Source organism: Erythrolamprus reginae, chromosome 8 (assembly GCF_031021105.1).
Source record: "Erythrolamprus reginae isolate rEryReg1 chromosome 8, rEryReg1.hap1, whole genome shotgun sequence".
Classification (NCBI taxonomy): Eukaryota; Metazoa; Chordata; class Lepidosauria; order Squamata; family Dipsadidae; genus Erythrolamprus; species Erythrolamprus reginae.
Genome location: NC_091957.1, coordinates 37,615,899 through 37,636,286, shown reverse-complemented (window position 1 = coordinate 37,636,286; position 20,388 = coordinate 37,615,899). Strand labels below are relative to the sequence as shown.

Sequence of the window (20,388 nt, the reverse complement as noted above, 5' to 3'; positions counted from 1 at the left end):
GAATAACAGCCCATAATTAGGATTCTGTTCGTATAACAGTAATTGAGATAAAAATAAAGGTTCAGAAAATATAGTCAGATAAACATGAACACAAAAAGAAAATATATAATACAGTAAGTAAAAATAAATATAAAAATACGGTAAGATAAACATAAAAGGAAAATACAAATACAGTCACATACATAAAAATACCAGAATGGCAATGCAGGTAGTCCTCACAACAGTTTGTTTAGTGACCATCTGAAATTGCAACAGACCTGGAAAAAAGGGACTTATGACCGTTTTTCACACTTGTGACAGTTGCTGCAAGCAGCTGGGCCACCGGCTCCTGTTTATGAGGGTGGGAGTCCCAGGAGAGCCAACCGGGGAAGCCAGACTCGTTTAACAACCAACTGTCTTGCTGAGCAACTGACGTTATGGGCTGAACTGTGGTTGTGGGTTGAGGACTACCTACCCGGTGACCAAATGGCGGCCCAAGTGGCCTCGCAGCAGGCGGCAACGTTTGTCAAGCATCTCTAAATGTTTGTGTGTGTGTGTGTGGCGGTGCCCCCCCCCCCCGTTTAAGTGGCTTCTCTTTCTTAGGAACCCCCCCCCCCCCCTTTCCGCTGTGTTTTGCTTTCCCTTGTATGGATCCGTTCCTTCGGGCTGGGGTGGGATTGGGCGTCCACTTTGGCCTTTCCCCCGGCGACCCTTCCCAAGAAAGTCTCCAATCCTTCGGAACTCCCTGCCACTTGAAATGCCCCCCCCCCGCCTTTCTGCTCCTGCAAGAGGCGCAGAAGGCCGCCCTGTGTCCTCCTCCCACCCCTCCCCGGCCGGCCCGGCTCCGGCGCTGCCCCGATGGAGGGAGGGGAGGGAGGTCGGGCGAGGCTGAGGTAAGCGCCCGCCGGGCCGCTTCAGCCGCTTTAGTCCGGGAAAGCCGGAGCCCCGTCCACCCGCCTCCGCATTGGCCGGCCCAACCTGTCGATCATACGGCCCCGCCTTTAGCCGGGAGTAGAGGGAGACCCGCCCCGCCCCCTCCACTCCTGGCAGGCGGCGGGCCACTTCCTCCCCGGCGCGGCGTCTGCGGGCCCGGCCGAGCGAGCGGCGGCGGTGAGTGAGGGGGGCGCCGGGGGTGGGGTGGGAAGACCGGCCGCTTCCATTCCCTCCCTCCCTCCTCTTCGGGCGGGCCCTGGCCTGGGCGGGCGGGGGCGTCTCTGGCCTTTTGTGCCGGCGGGGAGGGGGCTTTGAGGGAACGGGGCTGGCGGGGGGGCCGTAGGCGCCTTTGGCGGGGGAGGGGGGGGGTTTACTGGCCCCCCTCCCTCCCGCGTGGCGTCCCTGCCGGCCATTCCAGACGCGGTGCCGGGCGGGCGTGGGCGCTGGGACTCCCCCGACGCGGAGGCGGGGGAGAAGCAGCCCCCCCCCCCCGGTCTGCACGGAGGCTTCCCCCGCCCTTTAATGAGGGGTGGGGCTGCAGGTGCCGTTGGGCTCGGCGGGAGGCGCACGTGTGAGTGTGTGCAGGCGGGGAAGGCCAAGTTCAGCGGTTCTTCCCCTGTTGGGACTCCCCTGTCCTCCCCTTTGTCCTGCCCAGGTGGATCCCCTCCGTTTTGGATCTCTCTCCCCCCCCCCTTGATCCCTCTGTATCTTTCTCTCTCTCTCTCAATATTAATAAATTTCTCTTGATATTAAATAATCCCTTCCCAACCGCAACGATTGTCACATTAACGATTACTTAGACACAAAATATTACAGACCTTTTTTCCCCCTTATCTGATCCTCAATTTGGGTTGAAAAGTTAAATACAAATCAGGCTTGCAATTGTGACATCTTAACAAAAAATAACTTGAAATCTGGGTTGAAACAATAAGATAGGTCCTTTCATTTATAACATGGCAGTTAAAGGATTTTCGAAGCATGGAGAAAAAGAAAATCGGGTGGCTGATCAGAGCTGGGAAGAGGCTTTGGGGGGGCCACCACGCATCAGGACCTGTTTCCCGGTGCTGCTTTTGAGGGGGGCTCCCGGATGAAGCTTTTGGTCACCTGGCCCTGATACTCTGGGCTGGAGGAGAGACTGGGCAGGCCGGCCGGCCGGAGAATTTAGCCACTTTTGTTCTGTTTGGCTGACACAGTGGTGATATTTGGATGAGGTTTTTGTTTTTTAAAAAAAATTAAAGCTACAGATAGTCCTCAACTTACAATAAGCATTTCTGTTGCTAAGCAAGGAGTTGCTACCCAAGTTGCGCCCAATTTTACAATCTTTTTTTTGGGGGGGGGGGTGCAGTTGTTAAATGAATTGTGCGGTCATTAAACGATTGAGGCTTCCTCCATTGACTTTGTCAAAATATGGCTGGGGACGCGGCAGTCGCTATGAACGCCACCAAGAGCTTCTTCTCGGAGAGCGACGGGCGGTTAAGGGAGGCGACAGGGAAGCCCAGTCCAGCCAGTTCCCAAAGCGCCCGAACTCAGCTCTCATGGCCCTGGGGGTGTGTGGGGGTCACAAGTGTGAGGACTGGTCATGAGTCACTTCGTTCAGCACCGTTGGCCTTAAATGCTATCATTAAATGAAGGGTTGTAAGTTGAGGACGGCTGGCACTGGACGTATCAGAGGAGGCTGAACAGCAACTGCATTGATTGCCGATTGGTTTCCGGACACAATTCAAAGTGTTGGTGATGACCTATAAGGCCCTACATGGCATTGGACCAGATTGCATGCGGGACCGCCTTCTGCTGCACGAATCCCAGCAACCGGTGAGGTCCCACAGCGTCGGCCTTCTCCCGGCCCCGTCAATTAGACAATGTCGTCTGGTGGGGCCTAGGGGAAGAGCCTTCTCTGTGGCGGCCCCAGCCCTCTGGAATCAGCTGCCCCTGGAGATTCTTACTGCCTCCACTCTCCTCGCCTTCTGCAAGACCTCTAGGTCGCCAGGCATGGGACAATTAATGTATCTCCTTCTCTGACTAGTAAGAGTTATGTGTGGTTGTATAGTATTGATTGTGTTTTTTAAGATAGCGGGTTTTTAGTCTTAAGTATTAGATTTGCATTGTACTATTTTATTGCTGTTGTCAGCTGCCCCGAGTCTTTGAAAAGGGGTGGCATACAAGTCTAATAAATTATTATTAAATTATTATTATAGCAAGGCCAAGTGATCCTATGTAGAGGCTTCATTTTGGGAAGGCTGTGTGTGTGTGTGTGTGTGGATTGTACTGATAGGATCCCACAAGGTACAAACTTTTCAACTTCTCACAACTCTGTTAATCAGATTGAATATTTTAGGTCAGGGAGTTGGAAAAAAAGCAGTAGAATAAACCAGACTTCAGTTTGGCCCTGGCCTCCTCCAGTCACATTCCCATTGGAAAACCCGCTGTAGCCCGTTGTTGCGTCTTCCCCAAATTACACACTTCTGACGTGGATTGTCCACCACTTGGCCTGCTTCTCTCTTCCTTTCTTTAGTGCATATCTGGGGCGACCCCTGAATGGGGCTCTTGGCCAGGTTGAGCTTTGGGACTCTACGCTGTGGTTGCAGGAGGAGTTGGTTCATTGGGTTTTGCCCCATTGTAAAACCTTCCTTGCCACAGATGTTAAGGCAGTGGTTCTCAACCTTTCTAATGCCGCAACCCCTTAATATAGTTGGTGACCGCCAATTCTTCCAACAGATCTTTAAGCTGATTGGCAAGAGGTCAGAGGGACACACCCCTGTAAATGCCTGATTGGTTGGATTGTAAAAATATGTTAGCTTTAGTTGCTAACACCATTGGAAATTTGTCTTTTCCCAAGGTCTTACGTGACGCCCGTGAAATGGTCATTCGACCCCAAAAGGGGTCCCGACCCCAAGGTTGAGAACCACTGTGTTGAGGGAACCTCCTCCGTTGTTAGTAACACAGTTGTTAAGTGAGTCTGGTTTCTCCATTGACTTTGCTTGTCCGAAGGTCACAAAAGGTAATCGCTCGACCCCATCACAAATATGAACCCGTTGCCGAGCGTTTGAATTTCGACCCCATGGTGGTGCTGCAGTGGTTGTCAGTGTGAAAACAGCTATCACTTTCTCCCAGGGCACTGTAAGTTTGAACAGATGCTCAATGAACTATTACCTGAATTTTTACAGCAAATCCTTGACTTATGACCACAATTGAGACCGTATGTTATGTTGCTAAGCAGAAAGTTATTAAGTATGTTGTGCAAGATTTTATGAACTGTTTAAATCATGGTTGTTAAAGGATTCACTGCAGTTGTTCAGTGAATCATCTGGTTGTGAAGAGATTGTGGCCTCTTCGTTGACTTTGTTTGCCAGAAGGTCACAAAAGGCAACCTTGGACGCTACAACTCTCCTATGTACATTGCCAGTTGCCTGCTCTCCAGGGTCATCAGGGCAAGGACCAGCCGCAGGTCATTTTTTACGTTGTAAATTCAAATGGTCACAAGAATGGTGGACGGTCTTAAGCATAAAACGTATCAGGAAAGACTTAATGAACTCAATCTGTATAGTCTGGAGGACAGAAGGAAAAGGGGGGACATGATCGAAACATTTAAATATGTTAAAGGGTTAAATAAGGTCCAGGAGGGAAGTGTTTTTAATAGGAAAGTGAACACAAGAACAAGGGGACACAATCTGAAGTTAGTTGGGGAAAGATCAAAAGCAACATGAGAAAATATTATTTTACTGAAAGAGTAGTAGATCCTTGGAACAAACTTCCAGCAGACGTGGTAGATAAATCCACAGTAACTGAATTTAAACATACCTGGGATAAACATATATCCATCCTAAGATAAAATACAGAAGATAGTATAAGAGCAGACTAGATGGACCATGAGGTCTTTTTCTGCCATCAGACTTCTATGTTTCTATGTCACTAAATGGATGGTTGCACGTCAAGGAGTGTTTTTCTTTAATTTTAACAAATTTCTGTCACAACAATTCTTTGATATACATTTATACATTTTTTTTTAATTTTCAAATTTTTATGTTACAAACAATATAAAACCTGGCAAAATGTCAAAACAATAATTACACAGTTATATAATAAATCTTTTTTTATTGGATTCATTGGATTCATAAGACATTATACAGTTCCATAAGTCCTTATGAAAAATTCCTTTAATCAGAAATAAAGATTTATATATTTCTGCAAACATACAAAATATACCATATACTTGAACTGTAGTCCTTCCCTTTGAAGCGAACATATTATTTTTCCTTACATGTATACATTTTTTTTAAAAATACAGTGTGTTAGAGATGAATCCTTTATGTTCGTGGAATTAATATATGTTGTGCAATGACAGTATTTCCTCACCTACTGCAGGTAGTCCTTAACTTACAACTGTTCATTTAGTGACATTTCAAAGTTACAACAGCACTGAAAAAACTGATATGGCCATTTTTCACAGTTGCTGCCTTTGCTGCATGTGAGGATCGGGTGATCAGAATTCGAACGCTTGGCCACTGGCTCATACTTATAACGGTTGCAGCGTCCCAGGGTCATGGGATCCCCTTTTGCGACCTCCTGGCAAGCAAAGTCCACGGGGGAGCCAGATTCACTTAACAACCAGGTTACTGACTTAATCACCTGCAGTGATTCACTTAACAAATGCAAGAAAAGTTATAAAATGGCGAAAAGAGCCAGGGTGGCGCAGCAGGTAGAGTGCTCTACTGCAGACCACTGAAGCTGACTGTAGATCTGCAGGTCAGCAATTCAAATCTCATCACCAGCTCAATGTTGACTCAACCTTCCAATCTTCCGAGGTGGGTCAAATGAGGACCCAGATTGTGGGGGCAATAGGCTGACTCTGTTAAAAAGTGCTATTGCTAACATGTTGTAAGCCGCCCTGAATCTAAGGACAAGGGCAGCATAAAAATCGAATAAATAAAATAAATAAAATTAAAACTCACTTAGCAAATGTCTTGCACAGCAACAGAAATTTTGAGCTCAATTGTGGCCTCCCCTCCAGGACTACCTGTAGTGCCATGGTCTCAATCGTGGCCTCGTGGCCACATCCCTCATGGCTCAGCCACTGCAAAGCATCGCCACACTCCTGGAATTTTTCCCCCATGTAACCCAAGCCTGTTAAGATCAGAGACTGCGTTTGTTCAACCAAGATTTTGTTGTCTTTGCTTCCTGGTGATTTTTTATTTTATTCATTGATTGATTTTGTCCAATGCACAATGAGGGTTTTAGTGGGTATACACATAGTAAAATACATAATGAGAGTTATAGAGGATATGCTCATAGTAAAATGTATCTAAGAAAGAAGAGAAGATATAGGAATAAAACGTATCAATGAAAGAGTAGAAGAGATGTAGGAATAGAAGAAAGGAATAGGAGATATAGGAGAGCAATAGGACAGGGGACGGAAGGCACTCTGGTGCACTTGTACTTGCCCCTTACTGACCTCTTAGTAAACTGGAGAGGTCAACCGTGGATAATCTAAGGGTAAAGTGTTGGGGGTTTGGGGATGACACTATGGAGTCCGGTAATGAGTTCTATGCTTCAACAACTCGGTTACCGAAGTCGTATTTTTTACAGTCAAGATTGGAACGGTTAATATTAAGTTTAAATCTGTTGTGTGCTCTTGTGTTGTTGTGGTTGAAGCTGAAGTAGTCGCCGACAGGCAGGACGTTGCAGCATATGATCTTGTGGGCAATACTTAGATCTTGTTTAAGGCGTCTTAGTTCTAGGCTTTCTAGGCCCAGGATTGTAAGTCAAGTTTCATAGGGTATTCTGTTTCGAGTGGAGGAGTGAAGGGCTCTTCTGGTGAAATATCTTTGGACATTTTCAAGGGTGTTAATGTCTGAGATGCGATATGGGTTCCAAACAGATGAGCTGTATTCGAGGATGTGGGATGAACACACACCGGCACAGGCACCCACAGAGATAACAAACCACAGCGGGCCCTTGTTCGTGTTTTAAGGCCAGGCCTGTTGATGGCGGCATGACCTCTCATGAGGGCCTGGATTCCCAGGATCGGCTGCTTGGCATTCTGTCCGCGGTTGGCAGATGGGACGCATTCACGAGTGCCAAGGCGGAGGAATGTAAACAGAAGGGTCAGATATCAGCTAAATACAACCCACAGGGCCATCATTGTTTGTTAAACAGAGGCTGGAATGTAGGCGGAGAAGTTGAGAAACAATCCACAACTGCAGCAAAGGATGACGGGTTTGGGAGACATGTGTGTGTGTGTGTACATATTTTGATTACTTACATTTATGTGGCTGCCCGCCTTATAGAAGCGACTCTGGGTGGTGTAGAAATATTTATTTATTTATTAGATTTGTATGCCGCCCCTGTCCGGAGACTCGGAGCAGCTCACAACAATAAAACAGTACAAATCCAATAGTTAAAAAACAATTAAAAACCCTTAATATATAAAAAAACAATCATACATCCCATACAGACCATACGTAAAGCAAAGACAGCCCAGAGGAATCAATTTCCCCATGCCTGACGGCACAGGTGGATTTTAAGGAGTTTGTGAAAGACAAGGTGGGTGGGGGCAATCCTAATCTCCGGGGGGAGTTGGTTCCAGAGGGTTGGGGCCGCCACAGAGAAGGCTCGTCCCCTGGGTCCCGCCAGACGACATTGTTTCGTCGACGGGACCTGGAGAAGGCCAACTCTGTGGGACCTAACCGGCCGCTGGGATTCGTGCGGCAGAAGGCGGTCCCGGAGATATCCTGGTCCGATGCCATGAAGGGCTTTATAGGTTATAGCCAACACTTTGAATTGTGACCGGAAACTGATCGGCAACCAATGCAGACTGCGGAGTATTGATGTGACATGGGCATACCTGGGGAAGCCCATGATTACTCTTGCAGCTGCATAATCCTCAACTTAACAACTGTTCATTTATGACGCTTCATTTATCATTTATGACGCTTCGAAGTTGCAACAAGGCTGAAAAATGGGTGACCAGTTTCCCCATTCAAGCCTCCAGTTGCAGCCTCCCCACCGTCTCGTGGTGAAAATTCAGCCGCTTGGCAACTGGCTCATATTTGTGAGAGCTGCAGGATCACGTGATCACTATTTGTAACCTTTCTAGCCGGTAGCCAATCACTTAATGATCGCACAATTCGTTTAACAGCTGCAGGGATTTGCTTTAAAGCTGGCAAAAAAAAAAAAGAGAGTCGTAAATGACCTCATTTAACAACTTCCTCACTTAGCAACAAACATCTGTAGAGCATGCAAATAATTAGAAGAATTAATCAGTGGAATGGCTTTGCCTTCCAAAGTTGTGGGTTCTCCACCCCTGGAGGCTTTCAAGGAGACTCTGGGCCGCCCCTTGGCTGAAATGATGGGGCTTCCTGCTTTGAGTGGGGGGTTGGACTAGAAGGCCAGGGTCTTTCCCAGCACAATTCTGATTGATTGAACGATTGAATAACGATCTGCCCAAGACTTTGAAATTCACAAAGTTGTGGTATGGTTACACTCATCTTCATTCAAAGGAGAGGTACATTGGAACCATAACGTTTCCTTTTGGGATTGTTGTGTGAACTGTTAGGAGAAAAAACCCTTATGGGAGATTATGTCAAGGTGTAATTCCTAGTAGAGATTCCTCTATCCACAAAGATGGAAAGATTTGGGCACTGGCCACCATTTATTTCTTAATTTATTTATTCGGTTTCTATGCCGCCCTCACCCTGAGACTCAGAGCAGCTTACAACATGTTAGAAATCTACATAACAAAACCCATGAATGTGCTGAGCTGATGGAAAATGATCCTCCAACTATAGGACAAAGAGGAATCAGAGTTCTACAAAGCTTGGAACAAATGGCACACCTGGCTGGATAAAAGATAATATACAATTCCATCACGATCTTCTTACCCTTCACCCAAACAATTATCCCATAAACCTATAAAATAATATTATGAATCATTGATAAAAGGATGAACAAATTCAAACCCACAAAACTTTAACTTTAACCCAAGTTTAGAAACCTAAAACTTTTATCTATATTGATAGTAAAGATCTTAAATGCTGTAATCGGGTCAACAGATAAGTTGACACTATATACGACATTTGATAAACTCATAGATGAACTTCTTTCTTCTTTTTTCTTTTATTTTTAATTTTTCTTCTTCTCTCTTTCTCCCCCTTTTTCTCTTTTCCTTTTTCTGTCTTTAGCTTTTCCTCTTTATTTTCTTCCCTTATGTATTTTGTTTTATAACAAAATAGTCTAAATTCATATAGATTTGTACTAAAATTTGCATAGTCCTTTTGCTTTCTGTATCCCCTCCCTCATTTATCTTCAATAAAGATTATATTTTATTTTTAAAAAATTAAAAAAATTAAAAAAAAGTAACAGTATACAAAACACTGAAGAGTGTTTGGGACAATTGACAGAAGGACAAATTGACGTCTTTATTTAGAGGAAAGATAATATTGCCATGAATTTCTGTCTGGAAACCCTTTATGGGCATTTTGTGCAAAAATGTGGGAAATGCCCTTGTGCTCAATGCTTTTAATGATTAGGCAGGATATAAACTATAGAAAGAAGAGAATCAGGATATAAGTTCAGAAAGGGTGTTTTCTGGTTTTTCTTTGAAGACGTTTCACTTCTCACTCAAGAAGCTTCTTCAGTTCTGACTGGATGTACAAAATAGAAGGATTTATATTCCTTGGAGACAGCTGGTTAGAGAGAGAGGTTAAAACATAATTAATTGCAGCGAAGAGTGTCAGGAGCTTCTGCTTTGTACCCTTATATCTACTTCTGTATTTTTTCTATTCTCTTATTGCTATTTTAGTTATTTCTCTCAGTTCTTTTGTTTTTCACTTCCTCTGCTCTAATGTAGTTTGTAGATATTCTTACTGTTCTCAAAACCTAATACAAAATTTATACACACAGATAGAGAGATAAAAATATAGATATGTCGTCTTACACTCTGAAAAATATGGCAGTTGTATGGCGGTGAATCTTCTGTGCTGGTAAGGCAGAGCTACCCTGTTTCTCCCAAAATAAGACCTCCCCTGATAATAAGCCCAGTTGGGCTTTTGAGTGCAAACACTTATTTCAAATTCAAAAAAATATAAGACAGGTTCTTATTTCTGGGGAAACACAGTCGTTATAGTCAGTGGACTGGGAGGAGAGCAGAGTGGATATATTTCTGAGACATATTTTTTAGTGATTTCCAGGGATTAAAGGAGGATAGGTCAACAGCAGCTTGGCTGACGCTGGACAGATTAAAGCAGAATTGTCAAGTAGATTTAGTTTGTTTGTTTGTTTTGTCAACAAGTACAAGGAAACAAGTACAGTGATACCTTGTCTTACAAACTTAATTGGTTCCAGGACGAGGTTCGTAAGATAAAAAGTTTGTAAAACGAAACAATGTTTTCCATAGGAATTAATGGAAAAGCGATTAATGCGTGCAAGCCCAACACCCACCCCTTTTGCCAGCCGAAGCGCCCCTTTTTGCACTGCTGGGATTCCCCTGAGGCTCCCCTCGCTGGGAAACCCCACCTCCGGACTTCCATTGCCAACAAAGCACCCTTTTTTGCACTGCTGGGCTTTCCCTGAGGCTCCCCTCCATGGGAAACCCCACCTTCGGACTTCTGCATTTTTGCGATGCTGCAGGGGAATCCCAGCATTGCAAAAACGGGCGCTTCGCTGGCAACGGAAGTCCGGAGGTGGGGTTTCCCAGCGAGGGGAGCCTTTGCCTGGCAACGGAAGTCTGGATGCGGGGCATCCCAGCAGCGGCGGTGGGTTCATAAGGTGAAAATAGTTTGGAAGAAGAGGCAAAAAAATCTTAAACCCCGGGTTCTTATCTCGTAAATTTCATATGAGGAGGGGTTTGTAAGACAAAGTATCACTGTATCATAAAATGGCACGGATAAATGAATATAAATAAGCAAGCATAGCCATGAACACATAAAATGAGTACATATAAATGGGGACGGTTGGACAGGGACGGTGGGCAGGCTGGTGGGCTTATGCACGCCCCTTCAGTGAACTCTTAAGAAATGTGTAAGGTCCACAGTAGACAGTTTAAAAGGCATGGATGGGGGGTAGAGAAACTAATAACAGGACCAGGTAGAGGATTCTAAACATTTACTAATCTATTGCTGAAGTCATATTTTCTGCAATCAAGATTAGAGCGGATTACATTTAGTTTATATCTATTGATAGCCCCAGTGTTATTGCGGTTGAAATTAAAGTAGTCGTTAAGGTAGATTATCTTGTGTACTAAGCTTAGATTGAAACATAGATGGTGTAATTCAAGGTTATCTAGGCCTAAAATTTAAAGCCTGGTGGTTTAAAGAATTTTATTGTGAACCAACAAGTTGAGTACTCTTCTTGCAAAATACCTCTGGACCCTCCCTCTCTCTAGTTGACCTTCGTATAAACGCTCCAATCTTTGATTACTTCGCCTTGAGAGCGTTAATATTTCTTTAGTTAAATCTTATTTATTTATTTATTTATTTATTTATTTATTTATATATATTTGTATGCCCCCCCTCTCCGTAGACTCAGGGCGGCTAACAACAGTAATAAACAGCATGTAAGAAATCTAATGTTTAAAATAATTAAAAAACCCTTATTAAAACCAGACATACACACAAACATACCATGCATAAATTGTATAGACCTAGGGGGGAAAAGGGTAGTTCAGTTCCTCCAAGCCTGACGACAGAGGTGGGTTTTAAGGAGCTTACAAAAGGCAAGGAAGCTGGGGGCAATTCTGATCTCCGGGGGGAGCTGGTTCCAGAGGGTCGGGGCCACCACAGAGAAGGCTTTTCCCTTGGGTCCCGCCAGATGACATTGTTTAGTTGACGGGACCTGAAGAAGACTGACTCTGTGGGACCTAACCGGTCGCTGGGATTCGTGTGGCAGAAGGCGGACTCGCATGTATTCTGGTCTGATGCCATGAAGGGCTTTATAGGTCATAACCAACACTTTGAATTGTGACCAGAAACTAATCGGCAACCAATGCAGACTGCGGAGTGTTGGTGTAACATAGGCGTACCTGGGGAAGCTTGATTTCAGAGGCTCAAGGTTATTGCTTACTACCTATCTTTGAGGTTACTTACACTGAGTTTTTGCCAAACACTGTGATTCAAATGTGTTTGCATATTAGTAATTTCAGTTGGTAATTTGGCTCTTGGTTTCATCTTAGAGGTCAACCCAACTGCCTAACATGTGATTCAAGTTAGGCAGTTATGGCTTAAGGGTCAGTTGAGGGAGGAAATACCCCAAAAGCTACAGGAAGGAAAGATTTGAGCAGGTTCCCGGATTTTTCCTATTTTAACTACGTGCAGTCCTCCACTTACACCCATTCATTTGGTGACTGCAGTCATAATGGCCCTGAAAAGATGATTGATGGCAATTTCCCACCTTTCCTCCCATTGCAAGTCTCCCACGTTCACACAATCAAAACCTGGATCCTTGGCAGCTGGCTTGTCTATATCGTTCGTGGAGGTTGCAGCGTCCCAAAGTCGTGTGAATCCCCTTTGCGGCCTTTTGAGTCAGTGGGGAAGCCTTACCAGGGCCACTAGCTTGAGAGCTGAAGTGATTCACTTAACAACTATGACATGACAGAGGTCGTAAAATGGGAACAATGGAAACTTTGAGCTCAAAATTGTGCTCCCTGCCTCACAGGGGAGGTTGAGATCTTGAAGTTTTCAGGGTAGCTGGGAAGTAGCTAGGATGAGGTTGTGACTGGATGGATTTGAGACCTGGAGATACAAGGAATAAAAGGATAGAGTCCTAGAGAAATCCCATCGTTGTGTCTCTGCGTGGGTGGGTTTAGGAGGCCTTTCCTGTGATAAGCATCTTTGGAGTATTATGTATTTCATGTATGGAGGAATCCATTGATGCATGTGAAAAAAAGAAAATTAATGTGTGAGCCCTCTAGGACAGTGTTTCCCAACCTTGGCAACTTGAAGATATTTGGACTTCAACTCCCAGAATTCCCCAGCCAGCCTTTGCTGGCTGGGGAATTCTGGGAGTTGAAGTCCAAATATCTTCAAGTTGCCAAGGTTGGGAAACACTGCTCTAGGATAAAGATTTGAAAATTCATAGTTCATAGTGCCATTTCCTTTTTTTGCAAGGAGCTGGAAGAAATCTTAAAGCCTTGGTAGATTTTATTCTGATTTTTGCCAGAATAAAATAGCTGGCAGAAGTGAATAGTTATTGTCCACCTTTCTGAGGTCACCTTCCTGTGTCTGTCTACATGTTGAATGACTGAAGATGAGGAATGATACCTATTTTGGTACAAATCAACTTTTCCCAGTCAGAAAACTCAGCACAATGAAATATCACAGATCATTTAATTACAGGCATTCTCACAGTAACTCAAAGTTATGATGCAATTCTTCTGCAGTATAATCTTTCCCATTGTGCAGGTAAAAAGAGGTTGAATTGACCCAGGCTCTAGGTGTAGCATCTACGTGCTGGCTGGCTTAGTGGGTGAAGACAAAGACCCTCTGGAATGTTCTCTCAAATTACCCCTCATCCCGAGCCAGAGCCAATAGGAATATACAAATGTGGTCACATATAGAACTACATTACCCAGAGTGCAATTTCACTACATTTCCCCTAATGCAATATCTTAAAGAGACATGCCTAAATACAGTCCAACTATCTCTGTCTCTGGGGACAGCACAATACCATTGCACTACTGAGCTTCATAAGTACCTAAAATAGGCCTCAACAGCCATAAGTGCGATATTCCTGTTTTGTGGTGGATCGGTGCAACCTCAAAGCCCTACAAATATGAGATCAGCCATTTTGCTTTCCCTTGTTAAGATGTTCAGAAACATAGGCACTTTCTAATCCAGGGAGGGGCAATTACGGCAACTGGACCACCGGTGGACTTCAACTCCCAGAATTCCTGAGCCAGCCAAGTCTATAGGTCTTTGATGGCGAACCTATGGCAAACGGGCCTCAGGTGGGGCACGGAAGGCATTGCCCTGTGTCAGTTTCAGTGTGCATTTCTTTCGCCCTTCTCTTCGGCCGCTTTCGCTCTCCAAACCCCGGGAATGGTGAAAAGTGAGCCAGCGGGCCAACTGAAAGTTCGTTTTCCAAACTTCAGGGTGGCCCATTGGGACCCTTTTTGCTGTCTTCAGGCTTCAGGAGTCTGGGGACTTCAATGAGGCCTGTGCGCATGAGGGGGGGGGGTGGCAGCATGTGTGTGTGTGCGTGCGCATGTAGGGGGCACGGGGCTGGGGCATACGCATGCACGCTAGCGCACTTGTGCCCCCTCCCTTTGGGCACGTGAGCCAAAACAGGTCCGTCATCACTGCTGTAGGTCATCAGGTTGCCACTGTCGCCCGCCTCTGCCCAAGTCCATCAAGTGCCAGTAACAGGACGAATTGTGCAGCTGTCGATGTGTGTTTGTGTGTGTGTGAGGAGTGCAGGTAGTCCTCGACTTCCAACCACACTTGAGCCCAAATTTTTTTCCGTTGAGTGATTTTTGGCCCCATTTTGCAACCTTACTTGCCGTTGTTGTTAAGCGAATCACTGCCGTTGCTCACTCGGTATCCCCGTTGTGAAGGGAGCCTGGCTTCCACGTTGGCAGGTCACAGAACGTGGTCACGTCACCACCATCCTGACACTATAGTCATCCTAACTATGAACCAGCACCTGGATTTTGACCACATGGCCCAGGGGATGTGGCAAGAGTCGGGGAAACATCGGGGCTCTGAAGTGTTGCAAGTCGAGGAAAGCCTGCAGTGTCAGACTCAACAAATTCTATTTAGGGTTACAATAAAATATAATTAGTTCTATTCATATTTCTGCCTGTTTGTTAAAGTTGTCATCAATCTTGCAAGTCTGCAAGTGCTTTTCTCCCACTGCCCCCTTTGCAGCCACCAAATCAGTGGGTGTCTCTCCCGAGTCTTGCCCCCCCTCCCCTCCGGTCCTGCTATGGGCTCAGCTGCCCACTTGCACTTCTCGGCCTGGCCTGGTGAGGTTATTCCAACTCCCCATTGCAGGGTCTTCTAAAGTGGGTGTCCTCAACCTGGGCCGCTTTTAAAGGCATGGACTTCAGTTCCCAGCATGCCCCAAGCCACAGCACTGGCCTGAGGAGTCCTGGGAGTTGGAGTGCCGGTGTCTTTAAGCCGCCAGGGTTGAGAATTGCCAGTTCTCCGTGCATTGTCTTGATGCTCTTTCTCTTTTCTTCCCTGTTCCCTTCCCCTTTTCTTCCTTCTAGAGTTCCCACGATGCTTCGGGCAGAAGATGCGGAAGAGGAAGCAGCCGGGAGGCCTTGGATCTTCACTTAAGGATGCTGGCCAGGATGGCTGCCGTAGAAGCTGCAGGCCTCGTCCAGAACCCCAGGGCCCAGCCTCTCTTGGCCACAGACGGGAAAGAGTCCCGGGAGGGAAATGGGGCAGCCGGCCACCTCTCCGACCCCTGCGAGGCTTCCTTCACTGGGGCAGAGCCCAATCGGCAACAGGCACCAGCCAGCAAGCTGAAGAAGACGGCCTTTAAGTTCTTTGGGGGCAAGAGAAGCATCTGCACCCTGCCCAGCTTCTTTGGGGGCAAGAGCAAAAGCCAGGCCAAGGGAGCCTCCAAAAAGGGTCTCAGCAAGAGCAGGACTCACGATGGCCTCAGCGACCTGGCGCACGAAGAGGCCAGTTCCGGAGGCCTCCGAAGTCCCTCGGATGGAGGGCCGGACTTCCCTCCAGCCCAGCTGCTCCCAAGCTCTCAGAGCGCCGTTTTGGGGGCCGAGCTCAGAGTGGGCTTCACCCAGACCTCAAACTTCCTGTCCAGCCACTCTGAAGGCTTGGAAAAGAAGCCGGCGGGGGAGAAGTCCTTGTTCCTCCCAAGATCCAAAAAGGGGCTGAAGGGGCTCTTCAACAGCATCCGCCGCCATCGGAAGAACAAAGTGGCAGAACCTGAGAAGACGGAGCTGCAAGAATGGACCCTCAGGGACTCCGTGGCTGAAGAACAGCCTTGTGGAAGCGGGCCGGCTGGGACAGTGACACCAGAATATGGGGAGGACTTCTCCGGCGATGCTGTGCCCCAAATGCCCAACCACAAGGAGGAAGGAGAGATGGGCTGCATGGCCACAAGCCCAGTTGGGTCCGTTGGCGAGGCAGCAGTTGGAGGACCAGCCTGCCCTGAAGGATCTCAAGGTGAGCAGCCAGAGCTGGAGGACGCCTGTGCCGACTCTGCCTACGACGACCTCCCTTTTGAGCCAGAGTTCCTGGAGAAGGACCCCCCTCGCGTAGCATCCGGGGAACAACTCAGCTTGATGTTTGGGGAGGTGACGTCCCTTAAAAGCTTCGACTCTTTCACCGGGTGTGGCGACATCATTGCAGAACCGGATATCGAGAGCATCACGGAGAGCTCGACGCCTGTGGAACGCAGCCGGGATGCTACCAAGAGGACCTCCTGTTTGGTTACTTACCAAGGCGGAGGGGAGGAGATGGCCCTGCCGGAGGATTTGGAAGAGTACCTCCAGCAGGTGTGGGCAGGAGCCGTCAAAGGCGACGCAGCCTCTGAAGCACATCTGCCGGAACTCATCGCCAGATGTGACCTTCAGGGCATGAGTGGGGCCAAGCAGGAAGTTCATCTCTACACTGAAGGAACAAGGAGCGATACGGACCTTCTGACGCCACAGAGCGACCAGCAAGAGTCCGCTCCCAACAGTGACGAGGGCTACTACGACTCGACCACCCCGGGTCCCGAGGACGAGGCTGCTGAGGGTTTGGAGGAAGTCAGGAAGGACCGCCTTCCAAGGGACAGCTACAGCGGGGATGCGCTCTATGAGTTCTATGAGCCGGACGAGGCGCTGATGAGCCCGTCTCATGGGGAAGGGTCTTGGTTTGATGGGAAAGGGTCTCCTTCGAAGATGTTTGACCCCTTCCTGGACTTTGCTCTCCCCGATGAGAAGGGCTTGATCTGGCGGATGGATCAGAAAAGCGAAGGCATGGAAACGGAGGAGCAGAGGCTGGCAGCCCTCCAGAAACAGCTGCTCTTTTGGGACGCGCAGGGAGAGCCGGCCCTGAAACACCTCCAGGAGCTTAGGGGAGACCAGCGGCTGAGGCCAGGGCAGCCATCTGAATGTAAAATGCCAGCATCCGCCTTAGTTGGGAAGAGTTCGAGTTGCCCTGGTTATGAGCAGATGAATTTTTGTACTTTGGACGACCGTCTGAGTGGAGGGAAGCAGCTAGTGGACAACCCAGGCTGGGAAGAAGATTTCCACCAGAAGCTCCGCCCAGAAAAGCTTTGTGATGACAGCAGCGGCACCACTCAAGCCCACAAGAGTTGCCTTACTCCGCCGTTAGAGAACGGCTCAGCCTTGGGCTCCGGCGGGGAACATCCCGTGCTCGACCCCTGTGCTTTGGTTCAGGGAAGCTCTGCGACCTGCCCTCTCTACAGAGCATCTGGCCACCACCGCTGCTCTCCCAGAGCTGAGTCCCTGGAGCCCTGCCGGGAACACCGCCAAGAGCCAGAACAAGCGGTCAACTTCTCACAGGCCTTGGAGGAATTCACCAGCAACGGGACTCTCTTCTCCAGCCTGTCCGAGAGCCTCGGGAGCTCCGATTCGGACTCTGCGTTCACTCAGAACCTTCCTGACCTGCCCACAATGGTGACCTTTGACATTGTCGATGTGGAACAGGAAGGGGAGGGGGAGTGCGAGGAGCACCTGGAGCTGAGCACGGGCGAGGACCTGGCCGTGTCGCTGGAGGCCTTCAGGGACACCTACGACTCCAAGGCCTCCTTTGCTGAATGTGATGAGCGAATGTTTCCCGAGTCTCCTCAGGCCTCTTTCCACGGGGGAGCCGCCAGCCTCCCTCGGCGCCTGAACCCGCCTCTGCTGGAGCCGCTGTCCCTCTGCAGGAGGAGCCGGTCCCTCGATACCGAAAGTCTGGAGTTTGAGCTGGCAAGCTGGCAGCTGTCCAAGAAAAGCTTCAGGCCGTTCGAGCTTTGCGGCAGTTCCAAAAAGGCTCCCGGTCCTCTTGGGTTGGACCGTGGCCAGGAGGTTGGGCCGCATGCTGCGAGGGAAAGAGAGGAAGCCACTGGTGGCCTCTCGTGGCCAGGACGGTGGAATGTGCCACACGGCAAGGAGGAGGAGTTTTCCTTGCAAGGAGAAAAAACAGGAGAGCCTGGTTGGGACATTCTCCCCTCCCAGAGTCCTTGGGGGACATTGGGACACCCCGACGCGGCTCCTTTGGCTCCCCTGGGGCAGGACTCCCTCCAGGCACCAGCTGGGCCCCTTCAGGCAGATGAGGGCCCCCACCCAGCCCTCCCAGCCCTAAGGCCCCTGGCCAGGCCCTCCACGCTGCTCCTGCAGGCACCCGTGGTCTCCCCGGAGGAGGGCTCTGCTCCCCAGGGGCCTGGCAGGGAGGGTCTGCCTAAGAAACGGGCTTGGGTTCTCCCTTTGGGGGGAGGGAAAGGCCTGGACGTGCCTTTGAGCTTCGATTTCCCCCCCTCCCCTGACAAGGCATCCCTCCTGTGTCCGCCTGGGGTCGTGGCTCAGGGAGCCCCTCGGCTTCACACCAAGCAGTGCTGAGACCACCTCCGGAGGCAAGGCTGGATGTAGGGGTGGGGGGGGAAGGGGGGGACTCCAGAACATTTGGGAAACCCTTCCTGCCCGCTAGTTAGTCTATGAACCGAAGTAGCCAAGTCGCTCTTGTGAATAGGGCTCCAGCTGAGTTGGAGGGGCCTTTTGTTCCGGTGGGCTGTGAGAAGACAAAAAAATACTGCAGACCGTCGACTGTGGTTTGAAACTCGGAGAACTGGGGGAAATGTCGGTGTTTCTCCTCGAACAGACCCGCTTGTGGGCAGAGGGAACTTCTGTTGATCCACAAAATGATCTGGAGAGGACAGGGGCAGTCTCCCAAGTTGAGATGGTGAATAAAGTCCTGGGTTATTTCCAGCTGCACCATGGTGGGAAGCAGAGCAGAAATAATTTCCCAAAGTCAACTAGGTGTCCAAAGTTAAAAGGCATATTTTGGAGGGGCAAAAATGCACATGTATCTGCCAAAATGAGACGTTTGCTCAATGCTTACGGTGAAACTTGTTAACTAAGTTTTTGAGGGCTTGGAAACCAACCTGCTAATATGCTTTTATTCCAGGGATGCCTGTAGAGGAGAGTGCAAATAGAGAGATGCCCGCCTGCTTACCTCTTACGCTCTTAGAACTTCCTCCAGAGTGGGAGGGGGGCCAATTTTATCTTTCTTTTATTTTTAAATTGGGAGGGAGGTTAAGGGACAGAATTAGTGCCTTAAGCCTTCCATTTTATCTCCTCCCAAGGGGTCTTGGCCTGGGCCGTGGCCTTTGACCAGTGGCACAAGGTCTTGGATAGCCTTGAGCCAGCAGAGATCCGGCACTTGGGATATGGAGGATTGCAGCTGTGCAACATGTCTTAAGTGTGTTTACTTGTTACAGCAGCATTTCCCAAACTTGACAAATTGAAGGTGAGTAGATTTCAATTCCCAGAATTCTCAGCAGTGGCTATGCTGGCGGTGGAATTCTAGGAGTTGAAGTCCATGTACCTAGAAACGGTCCAGGGTTGGAAACCCTTGGTTAGGGCCTGCTGCTCAACTCAGTTGGGCTTTCTGTAGTTTTAATGGGTGAGTGGGTTGGGTGGGTGGGCAGAAAACTATCCAACCTGGTGCTTGTCAACAAGAAGGTTCGGTTGTGGCAGATGGGGTGGACAAAAGAGCAAGAAGTTGGCTGTTAGGACAAGATGTGATTAGAGGGGAAATGGGCCACAAAAGGCTCTGAAATCTGGAATCTAGGAGGATCTATTGCTTTTAAGAAGACATGCATACCATTAAAATATTAAAAACCCTTCTTGATACTGAAACAAAGTGATGTCAGTGCAGCGGAGGCCTTGTAACATCTGGAAGAGCATATTTTTTAAGAAAGAAGGGGGGAGAACCCCAATACATTGCAAAACTGCCATTACTTAAAGTAAAGAGATTCTGTCGTTTTTCGATTATGGTTAAATTTTAGAGCCATGCAGCGCTTTCCGTTTGATTCCCGAAAGGAGCCTTGGCTTGCTTGTGTGTGTTGGTTTCTGTGTGTCACTGTGTGTGTGTGTGTGTGTGTGTGTGTGCCCTATCCCTAACACCTTCAAGACGCTGTGCTGTTTTCCAGGATCTGCTGCCCATTGCAGAAGGAAACCATCCGGTCTAGAGAAAGGACACAGTGGCTTTAATGAGTTGCATCCAGACTGGGTGTGTGTGCTTCAGAGTTCATTTTTTGGGAATCGGTTTCGAAGGGCTGCCGGCAGAATACCTGTTGAAATCAATTTTCTAGGGTGCCTCGAATGGCTGTTCATTGAAATCTTGGATGCAGAGAAGCGGGCCAGAGTTGACTTCCTCTCAGCTGTCTGGTACTGCATCACAACTTTGTCCCTGTTTGTTGCGGGTAGGAAGGATGTGTGTCTAGGGAATTATGACATTCCAATGTGCATTCGTGTGTGTGTGTGTGTATATTGAAGGGATTGGATACTGTAGCCTAGAGGTTAAT

The 20,388-nt window shown here is 48.1% G+C and overlaps 1 protein-coding gene across 1 annotated transcript; it reads left to right on the top strand.

Moving 5' to 3' along the window:
• The first annotated feature begins 1,006 nt into the window (after positions 1 to 1,006).
• On the top strand, positions 1,007 to 19,819 carry AMER1 (APC membrane recruitment protein 1). The gene is made up of 2 exons (XM_070758297.1): positions 1,007 to 1,089; positions 15,113 to 19,819. Exon 2 carries the CDS (start codon positions 15,185 to 15,187, stop codon positions 18,419 to 18,421), a length of 3,237 nt encoding a protein of 1,078 aa, XP_070614398.1. The 5' UTR covers positions 1,007 to 1,089; positions 15,113 to 15,184; the 3' UTR covers positions 18,422 to 19,819.
• Positions 19,820 to 20,388: the final 569 nt, after the last annotated feature.